This window comes from Ostrinia furnacalis, unplaced genomic scaffold (assembly GCF_004193835.3).
Source record: "Ostrinia furnacalis isolate ACB-3 unplaced genomic scaffold, ASM419383v2 OfSCF0635, whole genome shotgun sequence".
NCBI classification, from domain to species: domain Eukaryota; kingdom Metazoa; phylum Arthropoda; class Insecta; order Lepidoptera; family Crambidae; genus Ostrinia; species Ostrinia furnacalis.
Window position 1 is genome coordinate 62,781 of NW_021130874.1, and position 16,481 is coordinate 79,261.

At 41.0% G+C, this 16,481-nt stretch overlaps 1 protein-coding gene across 1 annotated transcript in view; it reads right to left on the bottom strand.

The window, feature by feature from the left end:
- The window catches only part of LOC114366486 (uncharacterized), a 40,482-nt gene that overhangs the window by 1,833 nt on the left and 22,168 nt on the right, over window positions 1-16,481 (bottom strand). The window contains exons 15-23 of the mRNA XM_028323369.1: window positions 14,187-14,310; window positions 13,014-13,169; window positions 11,878-11,993; window positions 10,602-10,688; window positions 7,877-8,000; window positions 5,428-5,592; window positions 3,619-3,734; window positions 2,186-2,257; window positions 366-492 (exon numbers count right to left, since the gene is read on the bottom strand). Coding sequence (XP_028179170.1) covers window positions 366-492; window positions 2,186-2,257; window positions 3,619-3,734; window positions 5,428-5,592; window positions 7,877-8,000; window positions 10,602-10,688; window positions 11,878-11,993; window positions 13,014-13,169; window positions 14,187-14,310 — 1,087 coding nt within the window. The remainder of the gene's footprint in view (window positions 1-365; window positions 493-2,185; window positions 2,258-3,618; window positions 3,735-5,427; window positions 5,593-7,876; window positions 8,001-10,601; window positions 10,689-11,877; window positions 11,994-13,013; window positions 13,170-14,186; window positions 14,311-16,481) is intronic.

Here is a 16,481-nt window from a genome sequence, read left to right on the forward strand (position 1 = left end):
TAGACATGTTGACACCACCAATCAATTGACGTACTTTTTAAAACTGTCAAAACGAAACTCTTCCATAGATTTTGTATGGCAGTACAAGCAAATGACGTCACTATTTTGTCAACTCAATTAAACTACTTTTTTCAATTACAATGCGACCAAAAATCGTATATTTACAGATAATTTAAAATTAATTAAGTTTTTAAGACCAGAATGAAGTGTCTTTTTAGAAAAGTTGTGATTTCGAATTATTGGAGAATGTTGTCAAACTGTCCATTAGACAAGTCTAAAAATGAAGACTAAAAGACTCGAATTTCTTACAACTCTGTTGTCGCCTCCGTTTGTCTAAACTCTAAATTATTATAAACAATACATACCTCCTGCCAAGCCTCCGTGTCCCTCCTGCATCCTCCTTTAACACCGTTGAGTCGTGACGTCAAATCCTCCCACAGTCTGTCGCCTCGCGATGGGTCTCTGCTCGACCAGTAGGCGGGGTCTCCGTTTCTGCAATATAATAGTCAAAAATAAACAATGTTACTAACTACCACCCATAAGGTGGACCGACGACCTCATAAAGGTAGCAGGAAGGCGCTGGACGCAGGCCGCTACCAATAGGTCATTGTGGAAATCATTGGGGGAGGCCTATGTTCAGCAGTGGACGTCCTATGGCTGAAATGATGACTAACACGAAGTTATCAATTAACGTGATTAAGATTTTAAGCTGTAATAGTGTTATGGTTTGGAAATAAACTATTTATTGTTTATTTATTTATTTATTATTTATAACTAAGGCCTGATTTCCACCAAGACGGAGCGGAGCAGAGCGGAGAAGGGACGGGCCGTCAAATTTTTCTATAGATTTTGACAGCGGCGGCGGCGCGGAGCTGAGATAAGAAATATAAATAGAAAAACGTTTATTTGACACGAAAATCCAAATGAACAAATAAAAGAAGAGAAAAAAAAAACAATTAACACACATATTACATAAATAGTTGGTACTAGTGGACCCGTGACTTCGTACGAGTGGGTCCCGTTTTACCCCCTTAGGGGTGGAGTTTCGTAAAATCCTTTCTTAGCGGATGCCTACGTTATAACGTTATACCTGCATGCCAAATTTCAGCCCGATCCGTCCAGTGGTTTGGGCTGTGCGTTGATAGATCACTATGTCAGTCAGTCACCTTTGAGTTATACAGGGTGGAAACGATAAGTGATCTCACTCGATTATTTCTAAACTATACAAGATATCGAAAAACTTATTTGATCCTGAAAGTGCTTCAAAAGCTCTTTCAAACGGTACCAATAATAAGTTACACAATAAACTGGAACTATCCGAAAATTCAAAGTTTCCAGCTTCCATACTAAATGTATGCCAACCACACAATATTAGAAGTGTAATTTATTTTTTGTTTGTAACTTTACCAAATGTATGGAAGCTGGAAACATTGAATTTTCGGATAGTTCCAGTTTATTCTGTAACCTATTTATTGGTACCGTGTGAAAGAGCTCGTGAAGCACTTTCAGGATCAATAACCAGTTTTTCGATATCATGTATAGTTTAGAAATAATCGAGTGAGAACAGTTATCATTTCCACCCTGTATGTATATTTAAATTTCGTGCCAAAAAGAGAAGTGAAGATAATGAAATCTGATTGATTACTCATAACCATCATAACACTTCTCTTCTCCGCTCTGACATGAAGAATTTCTTTAAGATATGAAACTTTTTCTTCTTAATTTTTGTTTAAATATGAGGTTTTGTAGGTCAGTCTTTCCCAAAGTGGGCGATAACGCCCCTTGTGGGCGCTGCAGGCTTAAATAGGGGCGGTAAGAGACCCAGAAAAAAATTCGGGACGTTGTGTAGAGGCTTGGGAGGCGTCATCTACTAGGAGGACTCTTAGACATCGACTGAGCTCTTGACTACAAAAATGGGGGGCGCTAAAAAATAATTTATTCTCAAAGTGGGCAGTTGACTAAATAACTTTGGGAACCGCTGGTCTAGCACTTAGTCAGTGCCGGAGGTATAGGAGCGGCACAGGAAGATGTTTTTGGAACGTCAAACGTCAGCGAGACTTCAAAATGTACTTCAGATTTGTGTGCTCTGTCATGTCATAATATTATTATGTCAATGTCACGTCTTCGGCTCCCATACCTCCGGCACTGAATGAGTTAAGCACTAGGTCTATAAAATAACACGTACCTTTCCATGTAAGCCAACATCGAAGCGAGCTGATGGATAGTCGGTCGCTGGGAAGCCGGATCTTGGTTTTGCCTGAAAACAAATAAAAACATGCTCTTATAACAATCCACTCAAAGTCAAAGTCAAAATTTCTTTATTTGTTTGGACTAATAAATAGTTCTTACAAATCGTCATTTTGCTCTTAAGGAGCCTCTACATGTCTCATAATCTTTTTACCCTACCAGCGCTTCGAGACCAACATTTGGCAAGTGCTGAGAAGAAGCGCCGCAACAAACTCAGTCACCACTGTCTGCCGGTTAATATAAATAAATAGAAATAGTAGTAGTAGGTACATTCGATTCAGGAGCAGTTCACTGAATTTACCATGCATTCTTGTATGGTGTATCTTATAAGAATGGGTATACAAGATTGCGTGGTATATTAAACAAGGTAGTGACGTGCTAATATCTAGACTTACATATTAAGATACTAGTAGAAATGACTCGCATACATAAATTTGAATAACTTGGATTGACCAGTCCCCGAAAGCAGCGCCTGTTCACAGACATGACGAGTGAACCAGCCATCGCTTCACTCGACCATATTAGAGGGAATGTAACGATAACTATCTTATGCTTCAGCCACGCCAACGCGTGCAGATCGCCATCGCCGGCGCGATCATAGGGAAATGACAGGTCGCGTGAACTTTCATCGGTCGCGCGACCTGTCATTGGTCGAAGGTGGGTCGGTCGAACGGTGGTGGTCGAACATTGGTCGGAAGTGTGGGAGACGAATCGCACGTCTCCTCACATTAATTTATCGGAAGTAGGCTTTGAATAAACAAATATACAGGACAGACAGGACAAATAAACCCCGTTAACGCCAATTGGAGCTTATAATGGGGAATAATGAACTAAAAAGTTTATTAATATTATTAGGATTTTATTTTTAACGTAATAGGGATTAATTTACTTTTTAGTTGACGGGGATTGTCAACGGGGAATAGTGGAATAAACCGTTTGGCGGGAGGTTACACAAACTTCGTGGATGTATAGGTAAGGTCATTTTGAGAATACAAGTTCGCCCATTTGACCCTAAGTGAGCTACTTTTTTTTTAATTGACATTTTTGTCTTTATCAATTTTTTACCGAAATTTGACTTGAAAACTACTTCAATTTTTTTATTTCATATGAATAATAACTCAGTTTTGACCTTAAATCATTCTTGTCATTTTATGTCTGCAATGTGACATTGATTAAACGCGTCAACTGTCAAACGTGCAAAATTGTTAACTATCCATTTTCGTTTTTGCTCTCGCTGTCATCAAATGGTGATTCTTTGCGATAGAACGAGACGACATGACCGGCAATGGGTAGCACTGTTGCCGATAGTACCTAGTCGTTAAAATTTCTAAAATCATTTTATTTTCTGCAACCAGGTAAAACAAGACTCACTCTGTTTGACCTTCGCTTATGATGACTTCAGAGTCCACTTCCATCGCTTCTGCCGCTTCAGACAGATTCCCCAACTCGTCTTCATCCTGCCCAGCATTCGAAGACTGACTGCTTTCCTGAAATAATCACAAAAAGAGCGATGAATATTTATCGCGCTCGCACACTCACTGCGGGCGCCCGTCGCACAGTCGCGACAGCAATATAATTACGCGCGAGCGATAAGGATGGGTAGCTTGGGGTCATTGGACAAAATTATACGTGCTCCGCGACCAGACTTTATTTATTTTGATTATTTTGACAATGGAGAAGTTTCGTGATGGTCACTGAATGGGATTAAAATAATAATATAAGCGAAACTAAAAACACGGTCAAGTTTTTTTTTAATCCATCAAGAAATGGCTAAGAAATTAATTATTTAAATTACCTACATTATTTTCGCCAGTGTAAATGGATCGGGCGGAGCGAAGTGAATTTCTCCGCTCAGATCAAGCGAGAGGAGAGATATTTTGGTTGGAGCGGAGATACTGATGCTGGTCGAAGCGGAGAGGTGTCTGGCGGACCGGAAATATGTTGAGCGGAGCGGAGATGTCAGGCAGAGCGGAGATTCCTTCTTCCTGCTCTAGAAACTAGAAAACTCTCAGAAGTCTCTCCGCTACGCTCCTCTCCGCTTCAGTGTACTCACATCGAACTCGTTGACCTCGACGTGCACGTAAGGCTCGTCGCTCTTCAAGTTCATGATGTGGTGGACTCTCTTCTGCAGCGCGGTCAGGGACACGCCAGTGGAAATGGACCGGAGATATACCAAGCGGAGAGGAGATATTGGGCGGAACGGAGATATATCGAGCGGAGTAGAGATGAGTCGGGCGGAGCGGAGATGTCGGGCGTAGCGGCGATTTGACAAGCGGAGATGAGTCAGGCGGAGCGGAGAAGTGTTAGGCGGAGCGGAGAAGTGTCAGGCAGAGCGATATATGTTGAGCAGAGCGGAGATGTTAGGCGAAGCTGATATGTCGCTTGGAGCGGAGATGCCTTTTCCTTGCGGTTCGCACACTAGAAAACTCTCACAAGTTATATCTCCGCTGCTCTCCGCTTTAGTCTCCTGGCGTGTACCTACTTACATCAAACTCGTTGACCTCGCCGTGCCCGCAAGGCTCGTCGCTCCTCAGGCGCGTGATGTGGTGGAGTCTCTTCTGCAACGCTGTGAGAGACACGCCAGCCTTCTTCCCGCGGCGGCGGACGGCGGCCGCGGCCGCTGCCGGAGCGGAGCGGAGCGGAGACGGGGCGAGGTGTTTTGAAGATCAAGCGGAGAGGAGATGGTTTGGGCGGAGCGGAGATACTTATGTCGGGCGGAGCGGAGATACTTATGTCGGGCGAAACGGAGATGTTAGGTAGAGCGGAGATGGTGGTCGAAGCGGAGATGTGACAGGCGCAGATGTGACAGGCGGAGCGGAGATACTTATGCCGGGCGGAGCGGAGATGTTAGGCGGAGCGTATTTTTGGGTGGAGCGGAGATGCTGGTCGAAGCGGAGATGTGATAGGCGGGGCGGAGAAGTGACAGGCGGAGCGGAGAGGTGTCAAGCGGAGATTAGTCAGGCGGAGCGGAGATTTAACGAACGGAACGAAGAAGTTTCAGGCGGAGCGGAGAAGTGTGTCGGAGCGGAGAAGTGTCTGTCGGAGCGGAGAAGTGTCAGGCGGAGCGGAGAAGTGTCAGACGGAGCGGAGATGTGTCAGACGGAGTGGATATGTCAAGCGCAGTGAAAGGTATCTGGCGGAGCGGAGATGACGAGCGGAGCGGAGATATGTCGAACTCACATCGAACTCGTTAACCTCGACGTGCACGTAAGGCTCGTCGCTCTTCAAGTTCATGATGTGGTGGACTCTCTTCTGCAACGCTGTGAGAGACACGCCAGCCTTCTTCCCGCGGCGGCGGATGGCGGCCACTTTCTTCCTCGTCTTGCTTTTCCAGTCTGTCCACACCTGAAAAGGGAAAGATAATAAAAAAGCACGTTTCTTACAAGGAACTTTCAAACAGGATACGTTCAGGCAATCACTACTGTTAATTATGAAAAATCTAAAACTCATAAGTGCCACTTGTGGTCTAAACTGAATAAATATTTTTGATTTTGATTTTGATTTTGAAAAACATTAAAATAACGGTATCGTTGTGGCCAATGAGATGCTGTCATAGTGACATTGACAATACGTCAATGCCACGCTAGGTTCAAACGTCAGAATAGAGGGACGCACGGAGACGCCTCCGCGCGCTTTTGTGCTAAGTGATGAATTGTATCTAAAATAAGGCAATATAATGTGAAAGATGAGTATCCAGTGTTTTATTTATGAGAATAGATCGACCGGCCTTTAATACTACATAGTATAATCGTTTAAAAAACTAAAAACACGCTCATAGTTTAGAGTTCCTATGGCCATCTCCCGACTGCATCATCAGGACCCTGGACATCATCAAGCACTAAAGTGCTCGAAAAGACAAATCCAACGAACCCAAACCAGGCCTGTTCATCTCCGCGAGTTTACATCGAAAACAAAACACGCACGATGGCCCACCTACAGGATACTATTCGACAAGGCCTCACATACGAGCGAACATTGACTCACGCACGCGTATTCTTGTGTATGATGGAAGAAAATAAAGAAAATGGTGTACTAAATACTGTGCAGTATTTAACTGCCTAAATAATAATAAAAACACAGAATGTACTTTTTTAAGTTGCCTCAAGACACTGAGAGGTAAATAAGTAGTTAATATTATTCATGATAATTCATGCTAAATCAACTAAATCATAGTATTCCCTCCGCCATTTTCCGCAGTTTGGCACCTCACGTCACATCATTTTACCGAAGTCAGCCCTATAGCTTCGGCGCAGTGCCGATCACTGACGTTTGTCAACAAAATGGTGCTTGACTCTTGAGACAGGCTAAATTACACCACATTGTTTAATGACATTGAGCATACATTTTTTTTTAAATACCTTCGCGAAGTAAAACTTCTGTACGTAGTATAGCCTGACCAGGAACATAAAAACCCTGGCATAGAGGCGCGTCAATTGCATTTGATAGTGCAACACTGAGTACAGTCGTACCTGTGTTAAATTAATAGGCTAGTTAATTTGATATTTTCATAAATTAACGAAAACATATTATTATAGGTAACCTGGTTTAAATAAATTAAATGAAACCAAAAATCGAGCAAGTAGGATTTATTTTATTATTCATCAATAAATAAATTCAGAACTTGAATATTCAACTACAATGTCTGCTCATGAACGCTTCAAACTCGGTACTTCTTTCCCAATTCCATAAAATTCAACACTCAGAAAGTGACAAAAAATTTTAGAATAGCTAGTTGAAACAAACCACAGCTAATTTTCATAGTGGACTGCACTATACGATAAACATGTCAGTCAATTTGACAACCTTTGTCGGAAACATTATTCAATGAAAATATTGTCCGAACCCTTAGTATTTCTCTTCGACAAATATTTTAACACATTGTGAACCACTTTTCTTTCGCGACTATAAAAAGATTTTAGCAATTTAATTCACAAAATCAGTTGCGTACATTTAAAATAAAGTTTGTTTACACTTTGACAGCAATAGACTGACATGCAAGGTGACATGTCAATGAAGTTTTCAGTTACATGGCGAGGGTTTTTATGTTCCTGGTCGGGCTTACTTATTATTATTCTGTGCCCAAACTCGATGCGATCCCGCCGTTTCGTTTAAGAGTTCCTATGGCCACCTTCCAGTCCCATCATCAGACCAGCTCGATGGTACCATAATATTGTATTGTCGTCTAATTTACATGACGATACAAGACTTAGAAGTGCGTGTAATACAGATTCTTAGATTCCATTACATAGTTACATACACGACGACCTAATAAAAGCGTGTTAATAAAACAAAGTCGCTTTCCGCTGTCTGTCTGTTTTTTTATTATCTGTCTGACGGACTAAATAGAATTTCGATTTCATTACTCAGTCATCATCCCTATTCATCACTTAGCACAAAAGCGCGCGGAATCGTCCGCGCGTCCCTCCAATCTGACGTTTCTAGTGTGACATTGACATTACGTCAATGTCACTGTGACAGCAGCTCATTGGCTATAACAAGACCGTTATTTTAACGTATTAGATTTTTCACAATTAACACTAGGAATGGAAAGCATTGGGGGAGGCCTATGTTCAGCAGTGGACGTCCTATGGCTGAGATGATGATGATGATATGTGATATACATACATACCCGTTTCCACTTCTCCACATGCTTGCTGCCTCCGCGGCAGTTGTTCAAGGTTTCTGCTAGTTCTGCCCACAGCTGGTCGCCTTGCCCACGCTCTAAGCTTGCCCAGTAGTTGGGATGACCGTGACTGTGCATACAAACATATTAGTCAACCAGATTTATATTCGAATTTCAATCTATATTAATACTAGCGGCCGCCCGCGACTTCGTACGCGTGGATCCCTTTTTACCCCTTTAGGGGTGGAGTTTCGTAAAATCCGTTCTTAGTGAGCACCTACGTTCTAAAAGGAACCCCCATGCAAAATTTGAGACTCCTAGCACTTGTAGTTTCTGAGATTTCGTGATGAGTGAGTGAGTCAGTCAGTAACCTTTCGCTTTTAAGGCTGCTAATAATGCTGAAGGGTTTGTTTGTTTTATCTCAGGAACTACTAGACCGATTTGAAAAATTATTCTTGTGTTGGATAGCTAATTTATCGAGGAAGGCTTTAGGCTATACAACATCACCCTACAGCCAATAGGGGCGGAGCAATAAAGAAAAATGTTGCAGAAACGGGAAATATTTATTTAAACAATTTTCACGCGTACGAAGTCGCGGGCACAGCTTGTATAGTTCTTGCAACTCACGAAGGCGAGTGAGCTTGACTTCTGTGTGTACGTGTACATGCACATAACGATAGTGTAATGTCTGTCAAAACTTTTGAAAACGAACAGTAGCGAGCCACCACACATGTAAAGTTCACTCGCCTTCGTGAATTCATTTTGACACCATTCCTTAATGAGTATTTCTCAAAAAAAATGTACGTAACGAAACGGTAGTAACGAAATAGTAAGGCCATAAGGCTTGTTATACATTGGCGAAATATTGTGAATGCTCTTCATTTATTCAATTCGAAATATTTGTAAGTATGCACCCAAATACGGGGTAATATTAAGGGGTTAGAAATAAAATAAGTTAGTAATCATTCATACTATTTTAATAAAATTATTTTTGTTTCATCATGTTTATCCATTTTGAGTCGTTCTCTGTAAGCTTTTTGCCTTTCGGCATTGGTTTTTGGCGGCATTCCTAAAAAAACAAAAGAAGTAATCACATAAAAACGTAATCTAAATGATTTGATAATTTTTTGCTGGTGGCACTTCTGTAAAGCAGATAGTATCCAATCCTTTTGTTATTAACGCTCTATATTTTTTGAAATAAATTAAGTAGTGAATATTACTATGCTTAGTCAGGTAATAACAGTATACACTCAGCATTATGTTGTACTTTTTCGTAACGTAACGAAATTCGTAAAAAACGTAACGAAATATTAGACAAAATGAGATCAGAAACAAGTATTTTTTTGATAAAATTTGTTACAGCAAATATAAAAGCTTACTAAATGTTCGTACCACACGTATTACAAAAAATGGTTAAATGAAGACTTACCGTTCTATATAAAATCGCTGATTTTACTGCCTGTTACGAAAAAGTAATCCCACAAAACACACACGTTTTCACTAATTTTCGCGATAGATGTTATGGCGGAGACGTCAGGCCAACAGCCATTCAGAGTGCAGCTATTGTTGTCCGTGTAAAATAAATACGGAATTGTTCAGAAACCATGGGAAAGTAGAAATAAATCGTAACTAAAGAGTAAATAACGAAATAGTAAATGAGAGCGACTCATTTTGTTTTTTTGCTTTAAATTGCCAATTCATTATGACACCCCATAGAAAATCAATTTGATACAGAAACTGCGATTACTGTAGAACGATAATACAAAGAAATTTACAATAATTTAGTTACGTATCGCATTTTATGAAACAAAAATACATGAAAAAGCTAGGGTGGCAAACAGGTTTTTGTATGAAAGGTAAAAAAGGACTATTTTTAAAATATCTAAATATTTGGTAATAAGTAGGATTATAGCTATAATTCTTCGTTATCTTAAAGATTAATATTCATCCTTCAAAATTGTGTGTGTTTTTTTTGTGTGATGATTTATAAATATAAAACTTAATAACTGTTTCAAAGCACACTTTTTTTTTTCAAAATGTACACTTTTTTTGAGAAATACTCTAATAATGTTGTGGTGAGAACAATGCCACATCACTAATGTCGTGTCACCTCACTAGCGGATACGGAAGTCAAGCCCTCGCCCTCTGCTGTCATGGAGGCGGGCCGGTGTGGTTGTGTATTATTGTAGAAAACGCTAAATACAGTTTAATGCTGAAGAATTACTTCTTTCCTTGAACTCCCATATTCCACAATTAATAATTCGAAATCACAACTTTTCTAAAAAGACACTTCATTCTAGTCTTAAAAACTTAATTAATTTTAAATTACCTGTAAATTACGATTTTTAGTCGAATTGTAATTGAAAAAAGTAGTTTATTTGAGTTGACAAAATAGTGACGTCACTTGTGAGTTTTATGAGTTTTTTTTATACAAAATCTATGGGAGAGTTTCGTTTTGACAGTTTTAAAAAGTACGTCAATTGGTTGGTGGTGTCAACACGTCTATAGTAACAACTAAAGCCTGGTCCGTGAGCACGTAGAATCCCGTCCAATGACCCCAAGCTACCCATCCTTATCGCTCGCGCGTAATTATATTGCTGTCGCGACTGTGCGACGGGCGCCCGCAGTGAGTGTGCGAGTAGCTTGGGGTCATTGGACGGGATTCTACGTGCTCACGGACCAGGCTTTATACATAAATATTGAAACAACTATACACAAATATAACACTTACGTCCCAAAAAATTTGAGCATCTCAGTGTGTTGTTGCACGGTGGTCCTTGTGTATTTCGGTCTCCTTGTTTTTCCCCTTTCATTATAACTAAAACAAAAATTAAACTTTACATTAAAAGCCCGAACACCTATTTATTCACTAAAACACAGCAAATGTTCGTGAAGCGTTTGACTTGCGTTTGAGAAAAAGTAGCTTTCTGTCAGCTTTTACGTAAAGGCGCAGTTGGGCTCCGTTTACGTTACAGCGTCGTCTGAACTAGCTGTCAAAGCGACACTGACTGATTTTTGTTGGTCGCGTTGCAGTTGAAAATATTTAGCGCAATCTATGACACTGTCAGGAGGGCGCTACTATAAGAGTAGGCGCACACCGTTGATTTTTCGTCGGCCGATAGTTTAGTCGGGCAGTTGATCAGTATGGGCATGTATGGGAGTGCGCACACTACGCCGATTCGATTTGGCCGATTCTTCATACAATTTAAAATCGGGCTCAACTATCGGCCAACTAAAAATCAACGGTGTGCGCCTACTCTGAATGCTGGATTATTAGTTCCGATTATTGCCACGTTGGACAAGCATAATAGGCTAGTTGCCTAAAAAAATTTTTTTAGTCCGTAATGTTTAATATCAAAAAATATTGGACACATATATTTTTATTTGTCAATCTAACAAGTAATTACATAGTTATGGTGCGTTGAAGTTGCGCACGACGTCACAACGTCCGGCATTTTTAAGCAAGCGTTGACGTCACGGGCCTCTTCTTACGAACTTTGGGGCGCTTTATCTCTTTAAATTTTCATTAGTTTGAAAAAGTGAAAAATACGTGTAGAGTATTTTTTTATAAGTTAACTGACGGACTAATTAAAACTCTTGCTTTTTGACCCAGGCAACATCCCCATTGTGACATTAGCGGGAGGGCGTTACTATCAATGTTAGTTTTTGATTTTTGACACTTGACGTTTCAAAATCGTTGGAATAAACCACAGTTCACAGAAACTAAAGGGAGATGTGACAAGGGGGCGTGGCCGGTATCGCAGCAATATGCCCAAAAACAGAACACATTGCTCGTGACAGCAATAATGACAGCAGCGACGTCATAATGTAAACACTTGACATTGCTTGCGTAGTACTAAAGATTATTCGAACGTTGAGTACTGATACCGCAGTGGATAATGAGTACATATTTTGATTTCTTTGTGTGTGAATTTCTAATGCGACACTGAGTTTTGAACTCAGCGCATTAGTTGGCATCTCTGTATGTCTCTATGGACTACACTCACTTTGGGCTGTCGTCGTCAGAACTGTCGCTGTCTTCCTCGGACTCCATTTCTTCCTCAGAGAGCTCCATGTAAAGCTCAGTAGTAACCACGTCCGATTGTGACTCTTGCGGTGCAATCTGACATAAATTACAACAGAATTTAGTATCAAAATCTGCAAGATAAAGATTAAAGGAGAAAATAAAGATTAAAGAAAGGAAGAAAAAAGCTTTGCTTAGGCGGCTTTATATGATTTAACTCAGTCAGTGCCTGAGAGCGGCACGGGAGGGTGTCAAAGTCAAAATTTCTTTATTTGTTTAGACTAATAAATAGTTCTTACAAATCGTCATATGCTCTTAAGGAGCCTCTACATGTCTCATAATATTTTTACCCTACCAGCGCTTCGAGACCAACATTTGGCAAGTGCTGAGAAGAAGCGCCGCAACAAACTCAGTCACCACTGTCTGCCGGTGTTTTTTGTTACATCAAACGTCAGCGAGACTACAGTTTTGTGTGCTGTCACGTCATGTCATGCCGCTCTCATGCCTCAGGCACTGACTCAGTCATGCGCTAGCTAGACCTATAACAACAGGTGAGGTGTTTTTGTGACGTCAAACGTCAGCGAGACTTCAGATGTGCTCACGTCATATGTCACCCCTCCCGCGCCGCTCCCATGCCTCAGGCGCTGACTCAGTCATGCGCTAGCTAGACCTATAACAACAGGTGAGGTGTTTTTGTGACGTCTAACGTCAGCGAGACTTCAGATATGCTCATGTCATATATGTCATATGTTACCCCTCCCGTGCCACTCCCATGTAGGGTTGCCAGGTCCAAAAACACAAAAGCCGGACTCTGTGCTTCGTTTGCCCGGACATTTTACCCTAAAAGCCGGACATGTGACGGGGGGAGGGTGCAATTAGTGTCATAGCTCACGAGTGAGTACTATCATCATCATCGGTTGTCGAACATCCTGATTCGCGCTTGCTGCGCTTCATATTATTCTGTGGCTCGACTTTCGCCTAGCAAGGCAGCCTAATAAAAAGCCTAACAAAAGCCGGACAGGCCGGACAAGACCGTAAAAAGCCGGACACCTGGCAACCCTACTCCCATGCCTTAGGCACTGACTCAGTTATGTGCTCTGGATCTATAACAGTTGTTACCTCGTTTCCATCCTCGTCCAGCCGCACGGCGCCCAGTTTGTGCCCCGGCCACTGCCGTCCGGCAAACGTCAGCACTCGCACCTCATATTCGGACAGGTGGTTCGGCCCGAGGGTGCGAAGTTTCTTCTTGGTTTTAGACTTCCAGTCTGCCCACGCCTAGATAAAGTAATAAATTAATATAATGGTGGACAGATGACCTCATAAAGGTGGCAGGAAGGCGCTGGATGCAGGCCGCTACCAACCGGGCGATGTGGAAGTCATTGGGGGAGGCCTATGTTCAGTGGACGTCCTATGGCTGCAATGATGATGAATATTAAATTAAAATAACACATTTAAACAGAGCTCATAAAACACATTTTATTTCTGCAAGTAGGCTTTTAAAAAACACGTTTACACGTCCCAGTATTAACCCTACCACTGCTTCGGGACAATAAATGGGCCAGTGCTGGGAAGAAGCAGCGCAAGAAACTCAGTCACTATTGTCAGCCTATTTTTCAAGGGTTTGCTGTCTTTAAAATATACAGAGTATAGAAAATATTCACAAAAGAAAGATTCTATCAGGGTTACTGGTAACTAGACGTATTCCCTGACATGCGAGATATGAGAGCTACAAAAAACACCGGTTAACGTTATTGTTACGGTTTAAGTTAGGCAGTGTTCATTTTTACGCAGTTGGGTTTTTGTTGTTTCAATAATATTTTTATTAAATATGCAATCATTTAATATGATTCAAACTTAGTTTAAATTGTAGAGGACTTGGTAACAGAACATTTTTTTTCTATCCACAACGAGGAAGCTCTTGGCCTGTATCTCACCTGATGGTAAGAGACGATCAGGCCGAAGGTGGAAGCGAGCTTCACCCGGAATCCTCAACCACGGAGGAACTGGCTATCTTACCTCTAACTGCCGGAACATAACAATGCTCTTAACATTGTTGTTATGGCGACAGACTTGGAAAAGATGGTGGTAGCTAGCTAGGCGGACTTAGACCAACAAGCCCTACCACCAACCAAGTCGAACAGAAAAATCTGTCCCCTCTGGGAATCGAACCCGGGACCTCTGCGTCTGAAGCAGGTGGTTTTACCACTAGACCACAAAGGCGGTTATGATGACTCTTATTGCCTTTACTATCGATAGGCCATCGATACGCAACACTAGTGATGATGATGATACCTTCTTCCATTTCTCCACAGTCTTTTCAACACCCCCGGGCACAGCGTTCAACTTCTCCGCTAACTCCGCCCACAACTGGTCTGCTTGGCCATCGTCTTTGCACCAGACCGAAGGGTGACCGTGTCTGAATAATACAAACAACAGCAAATACAGGGTGTGCTTTTGTAAAAGAACGCCCGTTTCAGGGGTGGTAGTACACATAAAAGTAATTACAAGAAAAATATAAATAAAATTGTAACTAAAGCCCGGTCTGTGAGCAGGTAGAATTTTGTCCAATGACCCCAAGCTACCCATCCTTATCGCTCGCGCGTAATTATGTTGCTGTCGCGCTCGCAAACTCACTGCAGGCGCCCGTCGCACAGTCGCGACAGCAATATAATTACGTACGGTAGCTTGGGGTCATTGGACAAAATTCTACGTGCTCGCAGACCAGACTATACTACTTTATTAGTAAAAAACCTTGTTCAAACGTCTCCTAAAACTTCCGAGACGGCGCTTGTTACCGCCCGCACCACCCCCGCGTATTGAATCAGAAATGAGGAGATCCGTAAACGAACCAAAGTCGCTGACATAGCCCGACGGATTAGCAAGCTGAAGTGGCAATAGTACGCACATAGTACGCAGAACTGACGGCCGATGGGGCAGCAAGGTTCTGGAGTGGAGGCCACGTACCGGAAAACGCAGGGTGTACACCCACAAGGTGGACCGACGACATCGTAAAGGTAGCAGGGAAGCGCTGGACGCAGGCCGCTACCAATCGATCAACATGGAAAGCATTGGGGGAGGTGGGTACTTCTCATTTACACTCAAATTTGATGGTCACACAATAATAGTTCATAAACGGTATAAGTTAGAACAATAACTTTGAATTCAGGTGATAACATATCTATTTAGCTACATACAAAACAAATTTTATCGTAATAGAAGCAAAAATAATACGAAAACATCACAAGAAACGATACAAAACGGGGTCATATTTCGCGTTCTCATCGTGTCACACCTTCGGTTGCAATGAAACATTTGGTTACTGCATTCACAATTTTCATTCAATTTGTGTGTAACATACAGGGTGGAAACGATAAGTGATCTCACTCGATTATTTCTAAACTTTACAAGATATCGAGAAACTGATTACTGATCCTGAAAGTGCTACACGAGTTCTTTCAAACGGTATCAGTAATACTTTACAGAATTAACTGGATCTATCTGAAAATTCAATGTTTTCAGCCTCCATACTAAATGTATGCCGGCCACACAATATTAGAAGTGTGAAATGTTTTCATTAAATAATAAACACTTAAAATGAACTCGTAATGCATTCTTATTTAAAATTATTCATGGAAAACATTGGTTTTAGGCTTTATTTGCTATAATATTATCAAGACATGAGTGCCATGACTGTCGCAGTACTAAATGTATGGAAGCTGGAAACATTAATTTTCGGATAGCTCCAGTTTATTTTGTAACTTATTATTGATACTGTTGGATAGAGCTCGTGAAGCACTTTCAGGATCAGTAACCAGTTTTTGAATATCTTGTATAATTTTTAATATTCTGTGGTTTTACTAATTGTATGGAAGCTGGAAACATTGAATTTTCGGATAGATCCAGTTTATTTTGTAACCTATTATTGGTACCGTTGGATAGAGCTCGTGAAGCACTTTCAGGATCAGTAACCAGTTTTTGGATATCTTGTATAGTTTAGAAATAATCGAGTGAGATCACTTATCGTTTCCACCCTGTATACTAAAATCATCGTAATTAAATATACTTTCCACACAATAGTCAAAAAAAATATCTTCTTATAATTATTTCGAATTGAGGAAGGAAAATACGTTGGTCACACGATTTTAGGTACCTAAAATTTTGAGTAATCATACAAGATTGCCGTACCGAACACCATCAACTAATCACTGTGTTCTATTTGGTTAACGTCAGTCGCGCTCCTGCCATTGCGGAGGTGAGATAAGTAAGTCGATCGTCGCTCCGGGAAAAAAATACGTAACTTTTTGTGATTATCCATAGACATTCCGTCGCTTGATTGATCAATATTTTCTACCTCTAAAATTTAAACAATTTAATTGAAACTTAGGCCATTGAAAACTTAACATGTTAGACTTATTTGTGTAGTATTCGACTTGAACCGTTAAACTCAAATTTAGGGATAATGAATAAAAAACTAAAATTTTTGTCACCTTCGTGGCATCACCTTCGTGGTGTTTTATACACGAATGTGATTTTAGGCCACGAAAGTGATTTCTTGCTTTGGTTTATTTTAAAATATAATGACTGGTG